Source organism: Misgurnus anguillicaudatus, chromosome 13 (genome assembly GCF_027580225.2).
Source record: "Misgurnus anguillicaudatus chromosome 13, ASM2758022v2, whole genome shotgun sequence".
NCBI lineage: Eukaryota > Metazoa > Chordata > Actinopteri > Cypriniformes > Cobitidae > Misgurnus > Misgurnus anguillicaudatus.
Genome location: NC_073349.2, coordinates 29,664,113 through 29,683,834, shown reverse-complemented (window position 1 = coordinate 29,683,834; position 19,722 = coordinate 29,664,113). Strand labels below are relative to the sequence as shown.

The 19,722-nt window shown below is 39.7% G+C and overlaps 2 protein-coding genes and 1 long non-coding RNA gene across 3 annotated transcripts in view; 2 read left to right on the top strand and 1 right to left on the bottom strand.

The window, feature by feature from the left end:
• The window catches only part of LOC129431307 (uncharacterized protein C1orf87 homolog), a 66,269-nt gene that overhangs the window by 25,258 nt on the left and 21,289 nt on the right, over window positions 1-19,722 (bottom strand). The gene's annotated exons all lie outside the window — the stretch shown is intronic.
• LOC141369331 (cytochrome P450 2B4-like) lies at window positions 5,444-8,489 on the top strand. The gene is made up of 9 exons (XM_073875547.1): window positions 5,444-5,656; window positions 5,868-6,027; window positions 6,248-6,400; window positions 6,559-6,719; window positions 6,816-6,989; window positions 7,103-7,244; window positions 7,354-7,541; window positions 7,613-7,754; window positions 7,858-8,489. The coding sequence occupies exons 1-9, from the start codon at window positions 5,477-5,479 to the stop codon at window positions 8,046-8,048; spliced, it is 1,491 nt and encodes a 496-aa protein (XP_073731648.1). The 5' UTR covers window positions 5,444-5,476; the 3' UTR covers window positions 8,049-8,489.
• LOC141369337 (uncharacterized) lies at window positions 10,636-15,579 on the top strand. The gene is made up of 3 exons (XR_012372995.1): window positions 10,636-10,860; window positions 14,848-14,879; window positions 15,204-15,579. It is a non-coding gene; the product is annotated as an uncharacterized lncRNA (long non-coding RNA).

The window sequence follows — 19,722 nt, the reverse complement described above, 5'->3', positions numbered from 1 at the left end:
ATGACGAATTTACCAGGTGCACGCCAGGAGCAGTTCACCCCCAAGGAGACAGACGTTCTTGTAAGAGCAGTCAAAGACAGAGAAGTTGTATTGTATGGGGATGGGACTTGGGAGAAACCCGCACAAATCAGCGTCGGTTAAACAGGCGTGAGAGGAAATATAGCCACAATTGTCTCATCAGCTGGCATCCGCTACAACGATATCAGGAGACGGGGGAATCCCAAGCTTGCGAGCATAAATCGGGCACGGCGTGTAACGGGAGGTGGATCTGCCTCTACACATGACCTGACGCCAGCAGAGGACATCGCTGCGTCCACCCTCACCGCTGAAAGGGTTTGGGGGCTTTGAAATCGGAAACGCAAGCAAGGTCCAACCCCAAAGTACACTTACAAATCAAGTTCATATACATTAAGGTTTCTTATGAAAACATTTTAATTATTATTTACATAAAATAAACGTAATACAGCCACACAAAAAACTTATGAAAATATTTTAATCGTTATTTGCATGAGAATTGTTTAACGCTGCCACACATAATAAATAAAAACTATCACCACAATGCTCACCACTATGATTTCCCATATCTCATGTGTTAATATTTTTTATTGTAACAATTTATGATGATTTCCCTTATCTTATATTTTTTATTGTAACAATTTATGATTTGCAAAAATAACTGTTGCATCTGTGTAGATTAGATAAGCAATGCGCATTGTGCACGCTATACATTATGGTCAAGCATGCGCCCTTAAAATAGCATAATGAACTACGCGCAACACGCCACTGACTTTAGACTAGTTTTATTTGGTTAGTAGCGCAATTGTTTTTTGAAACTTAAGAGATGATTTGCGGCAAAACACGCCTCCTTTTTTGCGCTGAACCGCCCAGGGAGCGCAAGTTCATTCCCTAGTTTGCCGACGTGCGTCTGTGGAGGGAAAAACCCGCGCTGCCCCTGTGAAAAATACGAAATGATACATGAGTCACTGACAAAGTCAATTGCGCTGGGTGCAAGATAGGGCCCTAGGTGTTGCTGTTTGAACCTTTTGATTTCATGATCTAGTCATCTCAAAGGTTTGAACCCAAAACTCTTCGTAGTCTTAAGATTTGATCTAATGATCTTGTCATCTCAAAGGGTTTCAACATTCTCATAGCATTAAGACGCTCATCAGTGAGTAACTGTTAAAATATATGTTCTTTTATATTTAAAGGCGGAGTGCACAATGTTTGAAAGCCAATGTTGATATTTGAAATCACCTAAACAAACACGCCCCTACCCCAATACAATCTGGACCTTCTTTTGATAGATCCGTCCCACACATACGCAACCCAGGCAAGGATGACGATTAGTAGACATGCCCCTTACTGCTGATTGGCTACAGGTGTGTTTTGGTAATCGGCCCGACTCCCTTTTCCAAAGTGTTTTTCAAACATTGTGCACTCCGCCTTTAATATGTGAGTCTAAGATGACAAGTTTATATTCATGTGTAGTAATATTTTAAAGGTCATGGTGCGATGCGTAATAAGGTCTAATTTCTGTTATTCTAATATAAAGTGTACCAAAATTAAGAACTTCAAGCATAATCTGCACTTCTTTTGTCCCAAAGAGATATGGCTAACAATCCCATTTGGTGCCCAAGGTCACAAGATCCTGACCAACCAAATCCTAATGTGAGACCTTGATTTCCTATGTGTAAAGCTGTGTATAAGAGGTGACCTGGCAAAATATTCAGGGAAGCATTCTTTAGCAAGATTCTTCCCCACACTTTGTGTGTTTGTATTAAAACATCATGGAGCAATTCTTTAGCAAGAAGCTCCCTCTGTCAAAGTGCAGGAAGAAAACAATCACATTTTCAATAGTGAATAAATTATGAGTTTATTTAAACACAACAGTAGTCGATAGAGAGCTGGTCACGATGAAAGCAGACAGAGAAGATCACAAACTCGGCATCACAGGGACTCAATGGGCAGACCAAGAAGCAGGAAGATTAATGGGAGAATAAAACACAGGCTGAATTTTATACACATGAAACAGGTGATGATTTCTCCTGTACACTGGAGGAAGTCTGAGATGGACTGCCACCGGACTAATGATCTTGGTGACAGTAAACAGGCCAATGAATTTGGGAAAGTTTATTAGAGACGAAGCGGAGAGGAGTGAATCTGGTAGAAAGCCACACTCTTTGACCAGCAATGTATACGGGAGGCTAAGACTGGTGGCAATCTGCTTTAGCTGATCTTGGAGTAGAGTCTCACAGGCTCACGAGTGCTTGAAAAACCACTGGGGAGTTGGAAAGGCCGAATGGCATGACCAAATATTCAAAGTGCCCCCGGGGGGTGTTGAAAGCGGTTTTCCCCTCAAAATTCCTGCTACGGACCAAATGGTATCATAAATCCAATGGTTGCATAAATCCAATTTAGTGAGGATTGATGCTTCCTGCAACCTGTCAAAGGCTGCAGACATCAACGGTTAAGGATAAGTATTCTTTACCATGATGCTGTTCAACTCCCGGCAATCAATACAATGTCACAGAGAGAAATCCTTCTGCCCCACAAAAAAGAACTCCACCCCCGCTGGACAAGAGGAAGGGCGGATGAACTCAGTTGCTAGAAAATCAGAAATATATTTCTCCATAGCCTGCCTTTCTGGAGCAGAAATTGAATATAACTTGCCTTTAGGTTGAGACGTACCTGGCAGTAAGTTTATTGCACAGTCATAGGGACGATGTGGAGGAAGAGAAGTAGCTCGGGGCTAATTAAACACTTCCTTCAGGTTAAGATACTCCTGCGGCACGTTCACTGGCTCCTCCTGCAACACAGAACGAGAAACAGATGGGACAGCAGACGAAAGACATGAGGCATAACATTAGGCACTCCAACTACCAACAGAGTTCTGCCCCCACTCTATCGTTGCAACATGATCTCACAAAGTTCCGTGGAATAGTCACGGAATTTTTTGCTCTTTTTTCCATGGCATTCTCACGGATTGGTTGCTCAGCTGTTTTTCCTGTTTTCAAACCATTGTCGCTTCCTTTTAGGGTTAGATTTGGTGTTTGCGTTAGTATGTCACTTTAAGTATTGGTTTATATTATTTTTTCTGATGTATTATTTTATATTTTCTAAACTTTAATCAATTGTCGCCTGGCGTTGGGGTTAGAGTTGGGTTTGGGTAGGGATGTCATTTTATGTAAATCTAACCCTAAACCGAAGCGACAATGGTAAGAAAATAGGACAAAACAGTTGAGTAACCAATCCGTGAGAATGCCACGGAAATATGCGGAGATCCGTGAGAATGCCACAGAAAAATGAGCGGAGGATTCTGTGACTATGCCACGGAAATTAGTGAGATTAGGGTGATCCTGGGATGGTGTTTAACCTACCACGGATGGCCTAGGACAATGGGGTTCTGAGAGGAGTGAGTAAGGAAGAGTATGGTTCATTCGGTGTGATTACAAGAAGTAGTGAGTGTAATGAGTCCAATAGCATGAGTGATACACAGGTGTTCTTGTCCATTGAGTGCGTTAATGGCAATGGTCGGTCTTAAAGCAGTGATGAGGATGTGAAGTTTCTTGGCCAGTGAATAGTCCACCAGGTTCCCCTCCACTCCAGAGTCCACCAGTGCTTGGCAGTTGGAAGACCGATCTGCCCACTGCAGTCTTAACGGGAGGAGGGTGGCATTCGAGGGTCTGGTCATCGCAAGTCTGCCCGACTGTAGCATTTGTTCTACTGCTGGGCTTGGCCTTTTAAAGGACAGGTGGCAATCAAGTGTCCTGCTTCTCCACAGTAAAGACACAGACCCCTCGCTCTGCAATGTTCTCTCTCCTCCTGGGAAAGCCGAGTTTGAGCTACCTGCATGGGTTCAGTATTGTTCAGGTGGCTGACCGTGTAAGCACTCCTGAAACTGGGAAGCTCATTGAAATTGGGTGTTGAGGTCCGGTGTGACCGGTTCTCCCTCTGTTGCAGATGTACATCAACTAGTAAGGCTAATTTGATCCATCGAGAGTCTTTGGTAGTTCCAAAGTGTAAATTTCCTTCTGAACATGGTCAGCCAACACTTGCAGGAACATGTCTACTGTGCTTCTTTGTTCCATTTGCACTAGGCCGCCAACGTCTACAATTCAATAGAGTAGTCAGAGATGTTCTGGTTGTTCTGTCGAAGGTCGGCGAGTTGACGCACCGCCTCACGGACAGCGATGGCGCATTTGAACACTTGTCTCATCTCCTGTTCAAGTGCTTGGAACGAAGAGCAGCAAGGATGTTGATTCTGCCACACCACTGTTCCCCACAGAGCTGCGTGTCAAGAGAGCAGTGTTGTAACTAATGCCACTTTAAACTGTTCTGAGGAAAATGTCACTGGATAAAGAGAAAAAAAATCACTGAGACCCAAGGCATGGGAATAAAAACTGGATAGCGGAAGAAGCGTGTTGAGCTGAGTCCGAGAGAACCTCCACAACCATCTGACAAAGACAAGACGAGGTAACAAACAATATATAGGACACCCTCAATCAAAACAGCTGGCGGTGATCAGCTTATCAGCAGAGATAATGAGCTGTGCAGGTGAACAACGCCTATACATACAACGTGCACACACATAGCGAGAGTGAGTCAATGAATCCGTGAACCGTGACACCCTCACAGTCTGTGTGTGTATTCAAACATTATGGAAGCATCTGTATTCAGATCTTCACACACTTTGGTGTGTCTTTGATTGCCAGGTATGATTTGATTTTGTGACTTTTTATTTTCTATGTTGGTCTTTTTAGTTAAATGTTTTTTTAAATGTTATATTTTTGATGTAAATGTTTATATTTCTGATTGATAAATTTGAATAACCAAATGATTGATTTGGTTTGTGTAGTGTAACCTGCCTGGCAAAATAAATTGTTATTATTGATTCATTTTACATTTTCAGAATTTTTTTCTATCAGATCAGGAGTCTGGTATTACAGCAAAATAAGTTTGTCAGGATATGATCATACTGGTGTTTTGATGTTGAATGGAGCATGGGGCACATTCACTAAAACTCTCAGATTTCTATCACCTGGCTTAGCAAGTTGCATGATCGTGACTAAAATAACTATTTTTATGATCGGAGCAAGCATGGGGCAGCCAGACGTAAAAGTATTAGTTTACCCGGCAACCTCTGACTAAGACCGTGAGATATACCCAACGGCCGACGTGTACTCTGTGCGATATCGGGTACCTAATAAACGAATAACTAAGATTATGAGAATTTATTAATAATCAATTATTTAATTTAAGACCAACAGATAATTGGTGTAATCGACTAAATTCGTAGTATATTAAATTAGAGTCAGATTATGATTTAAAGAGGAAAGATCTAGGAAAGAGTTAACAAAACAGGATGAATTTTCACTTCCTCTCTAATATTGTCTCCACCCTCTTCTTCTGGAGTTTTATAGAAGCACAGAGGTCATTTAGTGTTTGTTTTCAGTCTGTTGTAATAGGGACCGCTGCAATGATTTTCGACCTGAACTCCGTGAGCCTGGCTTTGGTTCTGGGTTTGATCTTTCTGGTTCTGTTTGAGGTGATGAGAATTCATTTCACCAGAGCCCAAACTCCACCTGGACCCAGACCTTTTCCTTTTGTAGGAACGTTACCATATGTTTTAAAGGATCCAATGGGATCTATCAGATCAGTGAGTCTTTACTGTCTTTCTGGTCATGTTTTATTTTCCTACATTTAAATCACCTTCTGAAATGAGATGTTTATTTAAAATCCTGAAATTTACAGCAAAATTTGTCTAAGGCATATTTATAAAAGCTACTTAAATGTACTATTTAACTAAGGCTTAACTTAAGCCCTGTCTGTGAAACCAGGCCTAAGCATTGTAACTTTTTTCCAATCAGCTACGTCAATATGGAGAAATGTCTACCGTGTACATGGGAAGACAACCCATAATAATCTTAAATACACTTCAGATCTCCAAGGAAGCCCTGGTCCAAGAGGCTTCAACTTTTTCTGGAAGACCATATTTACCTCTTATGGAATGGTTTTCTAAAAATCTCGGTCAGTAAAACTTTGTTTGGAGGGTTGTGACATCATACTGTGAATCAAAATCAATAAGGTTATTGCATAACTTGCAAGAATGTTCCAGCGGCAGGTGCTTTTATCCTTATAAGGGCAGACTTTTCTCATTGCACGCTTTGTTATTTTTGGAGCAGTCTCAGTCCCTTCACATTTGTTGTGTGGAGAGGAACATCATTGATATCTTCTCTGTCTTGCTCAGGTATTGTAATGGCACCGTTCGGTCACTCTTGGAGACAGCAGAGAAGATTTGCTCTCCATACACTCAGAGACTTCGGCCTGGGAAAGAAATCTGTGGAAGAGCGTGTGTTAGATGAATCCCGATACCTGGTTACTGAGATGCTCAAAGATGAAGGTGTGAGATGTTTCTCCTTTATCCAGACTTGTCACTGAATGTCTGGGAGTAAACATGTCTACATTTGCTTTTTCAGTATGTGTCATATTCCAATTGCACTGATTTAATAGTGTGTTGTAAATTTTATATTTTCTGCTCTCACTTTGTCTTTATTGAAGGAAGGGCATTTGACCCAGAGCACGCCTTACAGAATGCAGTTTCTAATATAATCTGCTCCATCGTGTTTGGAGATCGCTTTGAATATGATAACAAACGCTTTGCACACCTTCTGAAAATCCTTAATGAGAGCATAATCCTATCAGGGTCTGCTATAGCGCGGGTATGATCCAAAAAATCATACATTGCAAAATAATGTCACATTTGAGAAACATTAAGCGTGATGAGCCCTAATCTCATAAATGCTTGTCTGTTTTAGATGGTCGACTTACTTCCCTTCCTCATGCACTGCCCTGGACCTCACCAAAAGATCCTTCAGAACACCACTGAGTTAAGGGATTTCATCCGCGAGGAAGTTAAAAAACACAGACAAACTTTGGATCCAGAAAACCTACAAGACTTCATTGATGCCTACCTGTTAGAGATAGAGAAAGTGAGATACTCTAGCACTTACTTAATCTGACCTATCAATCTTACTTCAATCAAAATACTGAAACCAAACTGAGTTGAGCTATAGCTTTAGCAAACTAACATTATTACCTTTAGCAAAAGTCACATGAGGACTCGACGTTTCATGAGGAGAACTTGCTTATGTCAACAATCGATCTCTTTTTCGCTGGAACCGACACAACATCCACCACCATCAGATGGGGACTCATCTTCTTGATGGAAAACCCAGATGTGCATGGTGATAAAACTTCTTCAGGTTTTCTTAATGTGAGGTCTTAATAAAACAGATTATCTGCTTAGATGTCCAGTGTCCATTTAAACATGACGGTCATGATCTAATGTAACAGAGCGATGTCATAAGGAGATTGTTCAGGTGTTGGGTTATGATCGTCTGCCCAGCATGGATGACCGTGACAAACTTCCATACACATACGCCACTGTTCATGAGATTCAACGCTATGCTAACATCGCACCGCTTGGTGTAGTTCATGCAACCACACAGCCAACCAAACTAAGAGGATATGACATTCCCAAGGTAATGAATGAATGAAATATGATGGGATGATCCTCCATAGATCTTTAGCAGATATTAACTTTCTTTTATAGGGAACTATCATCATGACAAACTTAACAGCAATTTTCAGTGATAAGGAGCACTGGAAATGTCCGGACACTTTCAATCCAGAGAATTTCTTGGATGAGAAGGGACATTTCTTCAAACCTGAGGCATTCATCCCTTTCTCAATGGGTGAGTTGTTCACATGTGATTCTGAAGAGTCAACAAATGTGATTATAAACAGAAGTTATTAAACAAAACTGTTATTGATTGTGTGTTTATGTTCATTATTCAGGTCCGAGGGTTTGTCTTGGAGAGACCCTGGCAAGGATGGAGCTTTTCCTTTACTTTGTGTGTCTCCTACAGCGGATTCATTTCTCCTGGCCACCAAATTCACAGTGTCCAGACATGGATGGTATCGTAAGTGCATTGAGACACCCTCACCCCTTCAAAATCATCTGCCGTAGCAGAGATGCCAAAGATTGATCGTCAGTGACCCGACCCAACACGCCAACAAATAGCCTGTTTGCGAATTGTAAAAAAAAAATCCTTGGGGAGGACTCACACAATAACAAAATCCATTTTTTTTAATTAAATTATATAATTGATTAAATTAATTTTGAGTTGAGTATGATGCCATTTTAATATTTAAAGTCTTTTGTTTATCAAGACTGTATTTAAGCTATTTAATAAAAAATATTATTGTAAATTACTATTGCAAATTAAAAATGTCTTTAAATGTAATTTATTCCTTGCAAAAAGTTGAATGTTCATCAGCATCATTGCGCGAGTCTTCAGTGTCACATGATCTTTCTGAATTCTAATATGCTGATTTGCTGCTCAGGTAATATTTATTATTATTAATGTTAAACACAGCTGTTTAAAATACAGAAATGTAATAATTAAATGTAAATTAATCTATGTTAAGGATGTGTTTTGTTGTTTGATTATTAACATTTATTACATACCCTGAAAAATCCAGCTAAGACCATCAAAAGCTGGTAACTGGTTTAAGCTGGTTTAAGGTGGCAGTAGCTGGTTTTAGTTGGTCCTCCCAGCCTGGCAAAGCTGGTCAAGCTGGTGGGTCAGCTGGTGACCAAAACACAGCTAGACCAGTTTAAAAAGTGACCAAAACACCTAGACCAGCTTGCTATACACCAGCAATACCAGCTAAAACCAAGCTGGGAGACCAACTAAACCAGCTTAGCTTATGCTCATCTTAGCTGGATTTTTCAATAGCAGGAGGCAATCAAAAGAGTGAACAGACCTTGCTAACATGATTGCTGTTTTTGGATACTGTCCAATATATTAAAATTTAGTGCTGGGCAAAGATTAATCGCGATTAATCGCATACAAAATAAAAGTACATTTTTGCATAATATATGAGTGTGTGTTTTTACACATGTGCAACGTGATAATTACCAGGTACACACACACACACACACACACACACACACACACACACACACACACACACACACACACACACACACACACACACACACACACACACACACACACACACACACACACACAGAAATACATTTTTGAAATGTTTTATACATATATATATATTTTTTACTGTATATATATATATATATATATATATATATATATATATATATATATATATATATATATATATATATATATATACATAAAAAATATAATATATAAATAAATATACATATTTAAATGTTTATTAAATACATACATGAATGTGTGTGTATTTATATATACCTAATAATTACACACAGCACATACTTGTATATTATGCTAAAAATCACCTTTATTTTGTATGCAATTAATCGCGGTTAATCTTTGCCCAGAAAATTATATTAAGTCTTAGCAAAAAGCAATAGGATTCTCACCACATTTCTTTCTCAAAAAAACATTCACTTCTTTTGATTAGAAACCTTTAGCTTTAACAAGGTTTAAAAATCATTAACACAAACTTATCCCTAAAAAAAAAAAATAATACGAGTAGAGCAAAACGCAATACAAGTAAATTTAACCGAGTGCCGCAGGGATGACGTATTTTTGTAGGCTAAAACCCTTAAATTAGCGGGATAATGATTCCCTCACAAAAAAACCCATTTATTTTTTTCAATAGACTTTTAGATCATTGCAAAAACAAAGCTCTGTGTTTAACAAAAGTTAAAGACACTTACACGTTTTGTCCAACAAGTTAATCATCAACACAAACTCTAAATGCGTTTACTAGAAATATATTTTTGACTCTATATGACTGCCCTCTTGTGTTCATTTTAAATATTGCATGTAAGGATCAACCTAAAAAAATATGTATTTTTATTTTAGATTAATTGTTTTCTTGAACACTGAAAATCATGAATTGATTTGAATTTAATTAAATTTAAAAATGCAATGCAACTACATTGATGCAGATCCAATATTTTCAGGTGAAGTGGTTTTTCTTTTCACATATTTGACATTTTAAAACATATTTTAACATATTTCCCCTATAGAGGGACTGAAATGTTTATAGCTCCTTTAGCTGTTGAAGAGCCGAGACGAGATGAACTTTTCCCTCTCGGTGAGAAATTGAATGACGTGTGACCTCATTGATCTTTAATGGACTCAGATTCAGATTAAAGATAAGACTGTAGTTGTGTAGCAGGCGTTTGGCTTGATCCCTGTCAATGTAACCTAAACAAAAAACAAACACACAACACAGAATCAGAGTTTTAAAATGTTTGTTTGGTGCTCAAGATTGCTTATTAATAAAAAAGCTCTGTAAAAAATATAAGATCTAAAAATATAAGATCTAAAAATATAAGTTTTCTTTCAGCTACAACTGCTTGATTGGTAAATGAATCCTGTGACCAGAAAAGTTTTTAAATTAAAAAACTAAAAAGATACTGTACCTGTATTTTTGGTGTCACACATTTGCATAGCCATTTCCATCTTCTGAAACCTCTGAAGCCACAAATATTTCTGGTCTTCAGTTATACTGTCATTATCTATCACTGATTCCAGGTCCGTACTTGCAACTGAAACATCCCAAATTTCTTCCTGGGTGAATCACGTTAAAAAATAAATCACTTTTATTGATACACTGTAACGAATTGCTGTAAAAATTACAGCATTATTTTACAGCAGCGGGCTGATTTTCTAATAATACAGAAAATTGCTGTAAACTGCAATGCATTGTGGGGCCGCGTGGCGGTTTAACCCAATATACAGAGTACTGCTGTAAATTTCAAATTTTCAGAATGCATTGTGGGATCTTCAACGGTCGAGATTCGTGAAGCGCCAACAGGAGTGATTCACAGCTGAGGTAAGTTACTCATGTATTTGTTTTTAATATTTGGTAAGTGCAGTAGTATATGAAAGTATCTAACAGTTATATTAGTGGTTCATTTTGGAAACGCCCATGTTGTCGCGGGGGCGAATGATACATACGCGGGTTTTGAAAAGCACAGTCGCTGTAGTATTTCACACATACCCCGACGCTAAATATAGCTGCTACGGACGAAAACTGGCTTTCTACTTTAAGTTACATTCCGTGACAAAAATTAGGATTTACAGGAACTCCTTCGTCGGCGGGACGCGAATGAGACGCGGGGTTTTAGCCGCGCGGTCGTTGTAGTATTTCACACATATACTGCCTTAACTGGGTTCCTACGTTAAGAATTACATGCTTCAGTGAGAAAGTTGAGGAACAAAGTCGTCCGCGGGACACGAATGAGACGTGCAATGGGCTTCATCTGCATCGCGGTTTTGGTAGGATTTCACACATTTCCCTGCACAATAGCAGCTATGAACCAAAAACTCTGGGATTAAATATTTCAGCGACCTTTAGGATTTACGCGGATTTCGTGTTGATCAGCACACTTGATGTTTTTGGTGTTTGTGGTATGGTTTAAATTTGCACCCATCTGTTAACACATGCGATTGAACGAAAACACGTTCCTAAACAGTTACATAAACACACACAATGCGCTTTAACCCGGTAACGTTAGCTTTAAATTACTTCAGGATAATTACGTTTGATTAATAATGTTTTTTCCTTATTTCATAAACCTTTTATATATACACATGTGTACAGTACAGTGCTTAATTTGTAAATGTCTTTACAGTGGCAGGGAACTACACTAACCTTTTCCACTGGTGGCACTTGCGCTACCAACTTTTTCAGTTACTGGCGCAAAATATGATTTGGTCGCACATATTTTTTTCAAGTTGTATTAAGGGGCTCTGGATAATAATGAACAATAATGAAACTGTATTGCATACAAATATGCTTTTTATTTTAGTTGCCATCTTTTAAACCACATGCCTTCTTGTTTTCTTAAACGTTGCAGTGTTTCCCAAAGATCTGAAATTTACTTGGTGGTGGTAGCCGGTGAAAAGGACAATTATTACCCACTGACAAATTATGGTCTACTATACATATGACGAAGAACTAATAATGTGTGACACAACACAATACTTTGATTTATTGAAAATTAATATTAATTTCACATTATATTTCATCAATCTAACCACCCCAAACTTTCTTTGCCATTAACAAAGCTGACACTGTTTGTCAAAGCACCACGAAAACACTTACTGTTTTTGCACTGATATATGAAGCAATTAGACCCCTTTTATCAAACTCAATATAATACAATACTATGTATAGTATATTAATAGACAGTGCAGGTCTATAGATTATAAATGTGACTGATGTTATGACTGATGTTATAATGGTAATAATTTCTATTAGATAGGCACTTTTCCTGCTTCTGCTCTCTTTCTATTTCTCTCTTGCCGATTTAAAAAGCTTAATCCACTCATTATTTCAGATTTAAAAGTCTACTTACTGACCCGGTGACAGACTTTACATTGCTTTGCTCGTTCAGTGCAATTGGCTTGACATTAGCATTGCTTTTTGCTACAATCTCTGTCCAAACTTAATATGGATATGGTTTTAGAAAAGATATGGTTTATTAATAATAAGATTATTAAAAAAATGTGAGAAAGAAAATGCAGCGCATGTTCGTAACAAGAACCATCGCCATAGTAACCGGAGGCACGCTGAAACTTCAATCGAGCTTTAGCGCGGTAGCGCTCATGGCCGTTTTCCGATCGACTCGGGTTATAAACACAACATTAATCAGACTTGGGACCCAAAGTAATTAAACTAGGACCCAACCGGACCCGACAGACCATTTAAAATATAAACCCGGAACCATACGGGTCCCGCGTCCTCAGTGAAGAAAGACCTCTGCTCAAGTTCAGAAACATGGAAGACACTGCGCTTGCGCCGCGTCGCACCTAATTCATTGAGAAACAGCTGAGCACGCAAACGCACACTGATAGGGAGAGACACGACGTGCTTTCACGCAAAATGAAGCCAACGTGTTGATGGCTCAGAGCACGTTATAAAACATATTCTTAAAATCCACATTTCTGTTTTAATAAATGCTCACAGTAAATCATAGCATATTGTCTAAAACATTAGGTAGCACATTTGCGACCCATTAAAAATTAGGGTCGCACAGGGCCGGCGCCACGAGGGGGCGTAAGGGGGCGTCGCCCCCTCATCGGCACTCTCTCGCCCCCTCAGATCACCATTAATGGTGAAGGGGATTTTCATGATAATCTTTTATTGAAAAATCACATTTGCCTTGTGTATTGTCTTCCTAAAGTGAATTTCACGGTCTAATTATTTAACAAAACAAAAAAATCAAGTGTGCATGTATTCTACCGTGACATAAACACACGCCCACTCCATGGCTTGTTACACTTCAGGCGGCGCCGCTGGAGCTGTGGGGCGATGACGTCGGAGCGCCGCGGGAGCGAGACGAAATTACACTTTGCATGATTTCTCGAATCATTCTCGCGGTACTTTGACGTCATCCGGCTGTCGGTTCTTGCGGCGCCGCGTGGAGTTGAACAAGCCTATTGTGTTGACGGCTTGACGCACGTCGACAATGAGCCCGCGTTCTCAGTCTCAGCTGTAAATCAAGATGTCGAAGTGCGAAAGTATATCAAAAGTTACAGAAAGGAGTGGGAGACCTGCCCTGTAGCAATGGATATATATGTAAAATAGCGCTGCAAATTCTGAAAACCGGACTCCGGATTACCACACATCATTTAATGCCGTGGCGTGGATTATTATCGGAGCATTTCAGGTGCACAGAACCAAATGTTCGGCTGTCATGTCAATTCTGGCACCATGAACTTCAGCCAGACTGTACATAGTTTCGAAAAGTTCAGATGTTTATGTTCTTCAGCATCCTTGCAAGTTAAAGTACAACCTATTATTGTTCTGCATTTACGTTAAAGGTAAGCATACGATCTCCCTCTCACACACACCTGTTTATCAGAAGTAAAATACTTGTATTATTATTAATATTAATAGATAAAAAACAGACATTGAATTTATAATTAACGAATAGGTATTTGAATTAGCCTATCCTAAAGCATAGCTAAATGTGTAAACGAGTTATTGTCATTTTGCTATTGTGGTGTTTAATCGCTAGCTTATGGTGCATTACTTGTGGCAGTTAAAATAACTACGTTAAATGATCAAATTGAACCAAAATTTTGATAAAATGTTGCGTTTGGACCATTTTTGCGCTAGAAACCATTTGCAAACACTGTCCCCCACCATTACGTAAAAATTATTTGCACTACGGACTACGTCTGGGTCTGAACTTCAAATGAGCAGTGTTGTGCTGTTAAGTAACGTTATGTATGCTTTTTTGTTGTTGTATATAGTAAAAGTGTTCAGATCATGTACGTTGCTCACTATAGCTGTAGTTTTTGTGGTTGTATTACAGAGATGTTTGTTTATAACACGTTAAAGCTTAAGGGACGTACCAAAGCTATATGTATTTTCTAGCTTGGGGAATTAAATGCATGTTGTGTGATCGCCCCCTCTGGTATTTAAGACGCCCCCTCATCAGCGCTCAGCTGGCGCCGGTGTAGCAGCCGATCCTGTTCCCCTCGGAATTTGTGTTCCCCCTTCCAGTCGATAAAGCGTTTCTGCCAACAGCGCAGGCGCAGGTACCTTAATATCTGCGTGTTTTTTTTTTATTTGAATTTTTTAGTATGGTATAGCATATTTACAGAGTTTCTACAACCTAATACAGCTTAAAACAATTTAAAGTATAAAATAAATATTCAGAAAAAAACAGCTGGGTGTACAAAAAGCGACAAGGGGAACACAAATTCCGAGGGGAACAGGATCGGCTGCTACACCGGCACTGGGGTCGCAACGGCAGTTCAAAAGGTCGCATATGCGACCATTTTGGTCGCAGTGTAGCTCCCTGAGTGGGGTGAGCAATTGGACAGGCAGGTGGAGAGGTAAGAGCAAATCCTAATTTACATTTAAAGTTATATATTCTATTTACAGAAAGTTGTTTATTTGTGTTTCAGTCTGGAGATTTCTTTAATCTGACATCCCTATGGACTTACATTTCAATATAATTTATATATTTTTAGGTATACACTGTGTAAGTTGCTTATTGTTTGTTTGTAACGCCTCTTGTTAACTTATTTGGCTTAAAATAAAGAGGTAATTTACCCTAACATTAAATATGGTTTAAATGTAAAAAGATAAATAGTAAAGATAAAGTATAGATAAAGAGTACAGTTAAAAATAACTGTTGTTACATGTATTTGTTTTAGGAGACACTAGATGCATTCATCCCAGCTTCCTGTCTGACTTTGGCACTCTGTTCACAGCATATCATCTTCATTCAAAGGTACAGTAGCTATTAAATTTTCAGCACATTACATATGTCACCCTGTCTATGAAATTCATTCTAAAGTCTTATAATTATGATATTTGGAGCATCAAATTTTGATTTCAATCACTGATTTTACATTGATTTCAGTCTTTCACACAAACTTAGTCAATATTAAAGGAATACTTCATTTTCTTTAAAAAAATCCAGATAATTTACTCACCTCTATGTCATCCAAAACGTTGAGTACTTTCTTGTTCAGTCGAGAAAAACTTATGTTTTTTGAGGAAAACATTCTAGGATTTTTCTCATTTGAATACTTTATTGGACCCCAACACTTGACAGTTTGGGTGCGGTTTGGAATTGCAGTTTCAAAGGGCTCTGAATGATCCCAAGCGAGGCATAGGGGTCTTATCTAGCAAAACGATTGTCATTTTTGGAAAATAAAAAAGGTGCACTTTTAAACCACAACACCACGTCTTCCACCGGCCGTGTGACGCACCAGTGCAACCTTGCGTAATTGCGTAAGCACAACGAAAGGTACACAATTTGCGTAACATTTTAAACAATAAACTGACACAAAGACATTAATTAGTATCATTCCACATACAACAACGTCGGAACAGTCCTCTTTCTCCACACTTGTAAACACTGGGGCGGTAGTTTCTCATATGTCATCTGTGACTTTTTGACGTCATAACGCATTACGTGAGGTCACGCTGGCACGCCACACGGCTCTCTGCGTGTAGAAATGACAATCATTTCACTAGATAAGACCCTTATGCTTCGTTTGGGATCGTTTAGAGACATTTTAAACTGCAATTTTAAACTGCACTGAAACTGTAAAGTGTTGGGGTCCAATAAAGTCCATTAAAATGAAAAATATCCTGGAATGTTTTTTTCTCAAAAACTTAATTTCTTCTTGACTGAACAAAGAAAGACATCAACGTTTTGGATGACATGGGGGTGAGTAAATTATCTCGATTTTTTTTTTTAAAGAAAATATAGTAATCCTTTAAATATATCAAGATTATATTTTCACAGAATGTTCTTTACATTATGTAGGATGATTTTATAAACTATAAATCACATTTAGCTTTAGCTGGGTTGTCAAACGTTAATCACATTTAGTAGATATGATATATCTGAACTTGAATTATATGTAAGATCTAAATTAGGTTAGTAAATTAGTGGGGCATTTAAAACGTTGTAGAACGGTTCCTAAAAGCCAATTTTTTCCGGTTGATACAATCCTTTACCTCTCTGGTGATGTATGGCTTATTGTTAGGGTAGATTGTAATAACCTTCTTGGTGGCCACACAATCCTCACAGAATTTAATGTACTCCGTAATAGTGTCAGTGGCCTCATCAATACCTAAACCGTGGAAAATGTCCCAGTCTGTGCAGAGAAATGAGCCCTTCCAATAGTTTGCCATGGCCGGTTTGGTATAGGGTGAGAAATGAGTGGCTCTTTTGCATTTGACATACGACGCTCAAGACAGATGGAGCACTTTTCCACCATGCTGGCGATCTGCTTGGACATGCCAGGCCAAAAGAGAATGTCTCTAGCACGTTGTTTGGATTTCTCGATTCCCATGTGGCCTGCATGAATGCGTTGAAGCATCTCTTCTCTCAGCTGCATGGGGATTATGATCTTTTCCCCCTTGAAGACAATACCACCGATCTCTGATAGCTCATCTCTATGATTCCAGAATTCTAGGATGGCTATAGGGCATCTCTTTCTTTCAGCAGGCCATCCTTCTTTGATCACTCTCTTTAGTGTGGACATTTGGACATCTCTGTCTGTTTCTTTTTGAATTTTGCTAAGCTTCGCATCACTGACGGGAAGAGTACTGAGAATAGTGTGTACTTGAACATCCATCTCTTCAGTGAGGCTGTGATCAGTGCAAGGCATTGATTTTCTTGACAGTGTGTCAGCAACTGGAATATGTTTTCCAGGAATGTGTACAATGGTGAAACTGTACTTTTGTAACTGCCAGATCATCCTTTGCAGTCTTGGTGGTGCTGCAGCTAGTGGCTTTCTGATGATCGCTTCCAGGGGTTTATGATCTGATTCCACTGTTATGTGACGTCCATAAACATATTGATGGAATCTCTTGCAGCCCCAGAGGATAGCCAGTAGCTCTTTTCGATCTGAGCGTAGCTTATTTCTGTGTCTGTTAGTGACTTTGAGGCATATGCAAGTGGTTTACCTTCCTGCAGCAGCACTGCACCTAATCCATACTTGGAGGCATCAACTTGCAGTGTTAGGTCTTTGCTCGTGTCGAAAAATGCCAACACAGGTCCTGGCTCCCTGGTAATGATGTCCTTCATCTTTTGGAAAGCTGCATCATGTTGTTTGTCCCATACAAACTCATTGTCATGCCGCAGTAGCTGTCTCAGAGGTGCATTTGCGTCTGAAAGACTTGGTGCAAACTTCGAAAGATAGTTGACCATACCGAGAATTGTTTCAAGTTCAGCACGATTCTTAGGTGGAGACATCTCTTTTATGGCTTCCACCTTGTGAGGGTCTGGTTTGATTCCATCTTTGGAAAGACGGTGGCCGAAGTAGCTGACTTCCGGAACGCAAACCGTTCTTTTCTCAGGATTAAGGCGAACTCCTTTTTCTCGAGATCTTTCCAGCATCCTCCTGAGGTTATTGTCGTGTTCCTCTTTTGTTTTTCCGTAGACCAAGATATCATCTACAATGGCCACAACTCCCGGCAGACCTTCATAAATCTCATCTATCTTCTGCTGGAAAATATCTTGGGCTGAGACAATGCCAAAAGGTAGGCGGCGAAATCGGTATCTACTGAAGATTGTGTTGAAAGTTGTCAATTTTGAAGCTTTTTCAGAAAGCTTGATTGCCCAGTAGCCAGATCTAGCATCCATCACACTGAAGTAACGGGCTCCAGCCAACTTTGGTGTAATGTCATCTAATGTAGGCAAAGGATAGTGTGGCCGCTTTATAGCCTTATTAAGATCCCGTGGATCTAGACATACTCTCAGCTTGCCAGTTTTGGGCTTCTCGACTATGCAGAGGGCGTTTACCCAATCTGTTGGCTCCGTCTCTTTCACAATGATACCTTGCTCCTCCATGGAGTCCAACTCTTCTTTCAGACGGTCTCGCAGGGCAAAAGGAACTCTCCTTGGTGGGTGAATGACTGGCGTGGCTGCTGGGTCCAACGGAATGTTGCATTCTCCAGGAAAAAGACCAATGCCTGTAAACACATCAGCAAAGTCATCTACAATCGACTCCGAATCTTTCACTGGGGAGGATACAGATAGCACCAGCTTAATCATGTCCAAGTCTAAACATGCTTTTAATCCGAGCACAGGTGGTGACTGGGTATCCACAATAAAGAAGTCCAGTGACATGGCATTTTCTTTATATTTGCAGTGCAGTTGGCATGTGCCTTTAACTGAAAGTGGTTGTCCACCATATCCTGTGAGCTTTTTGTGGGTATGCTGCATCTTTGTTGGAATATTTTTGAAGACCCTCTCTGGTATTACATTAACCTGAGCACCCGTGTCGAGCTTAAATTTCAAAGGCGAGCCATATCCTTTTATTTCAACTTCAGCAAAAGCTTGATCTGATGAAGTAATTGTGTTTGTGACACAGTCAATAAAGAATTCACTACTCACATCTGGGTATCCGTCCTCAGGTTTATTGTCACTTACAATGTGCACAGATTTGGACTTTGACTTGCAAACCTTTGCAAAATGATTCCACTTTCCACATTTAGCACACTGCTTTCCTTTTGCTGGACATGTCTCTTTTCTTTTGTGCTCTTTTCCACAGTATCCGCATGTATGGAGGCGTTCTGTGTGCACGCTGTTCGTCTTTGCGCTGTTCTGCCAGCTCTGACGTACTTTTGCATGCTTTCCTATTGCGTGCACGTGTTGCTCCTGATTTGCATTTGTGCTACCTATTGCCATACTTCTCATCTGAGCCTGTGCAACCTCATGCAATCTGGCAATGTCGATTGCTTTTTCTAATGTTAATTCAGCACCCTGATTGAGTAGTTTCTCTCGAACGTGTGGGGAATAAATGCCGAAAACGACACGGTCTCTCACCATCTCCTCTGGATTAGTGTAGCCACAATCTTTAACGAGCAGTCTGAGCTCGGTGACGAACTGATCGAATGTTTCCGTGGCACATTGTGTTTTCTCATTGAACTTGTATCTAGCGAAAATTGGGTTCGCCTTTGGCACTACGTAAGCTTCAAATTTGTCATAATAAGTTTTTAGCAACTTAGCTTCATCATCGGTGAGAGTCCATGTGTTATAAATATCCCGTCCTTTCTCCCCGACCCATAGAAGCAGGTAGCTGCACTTCTCCGTCTCCTCTTTGCGGCGAAGCGGTCCTGAAAACATCAGTTCAACGTGCTGCTTAAACTTTCTCCATGCATCGGGAAGATTCTGTGATTCCCAATCCATTCGCGGTGCAGGCACTCCGG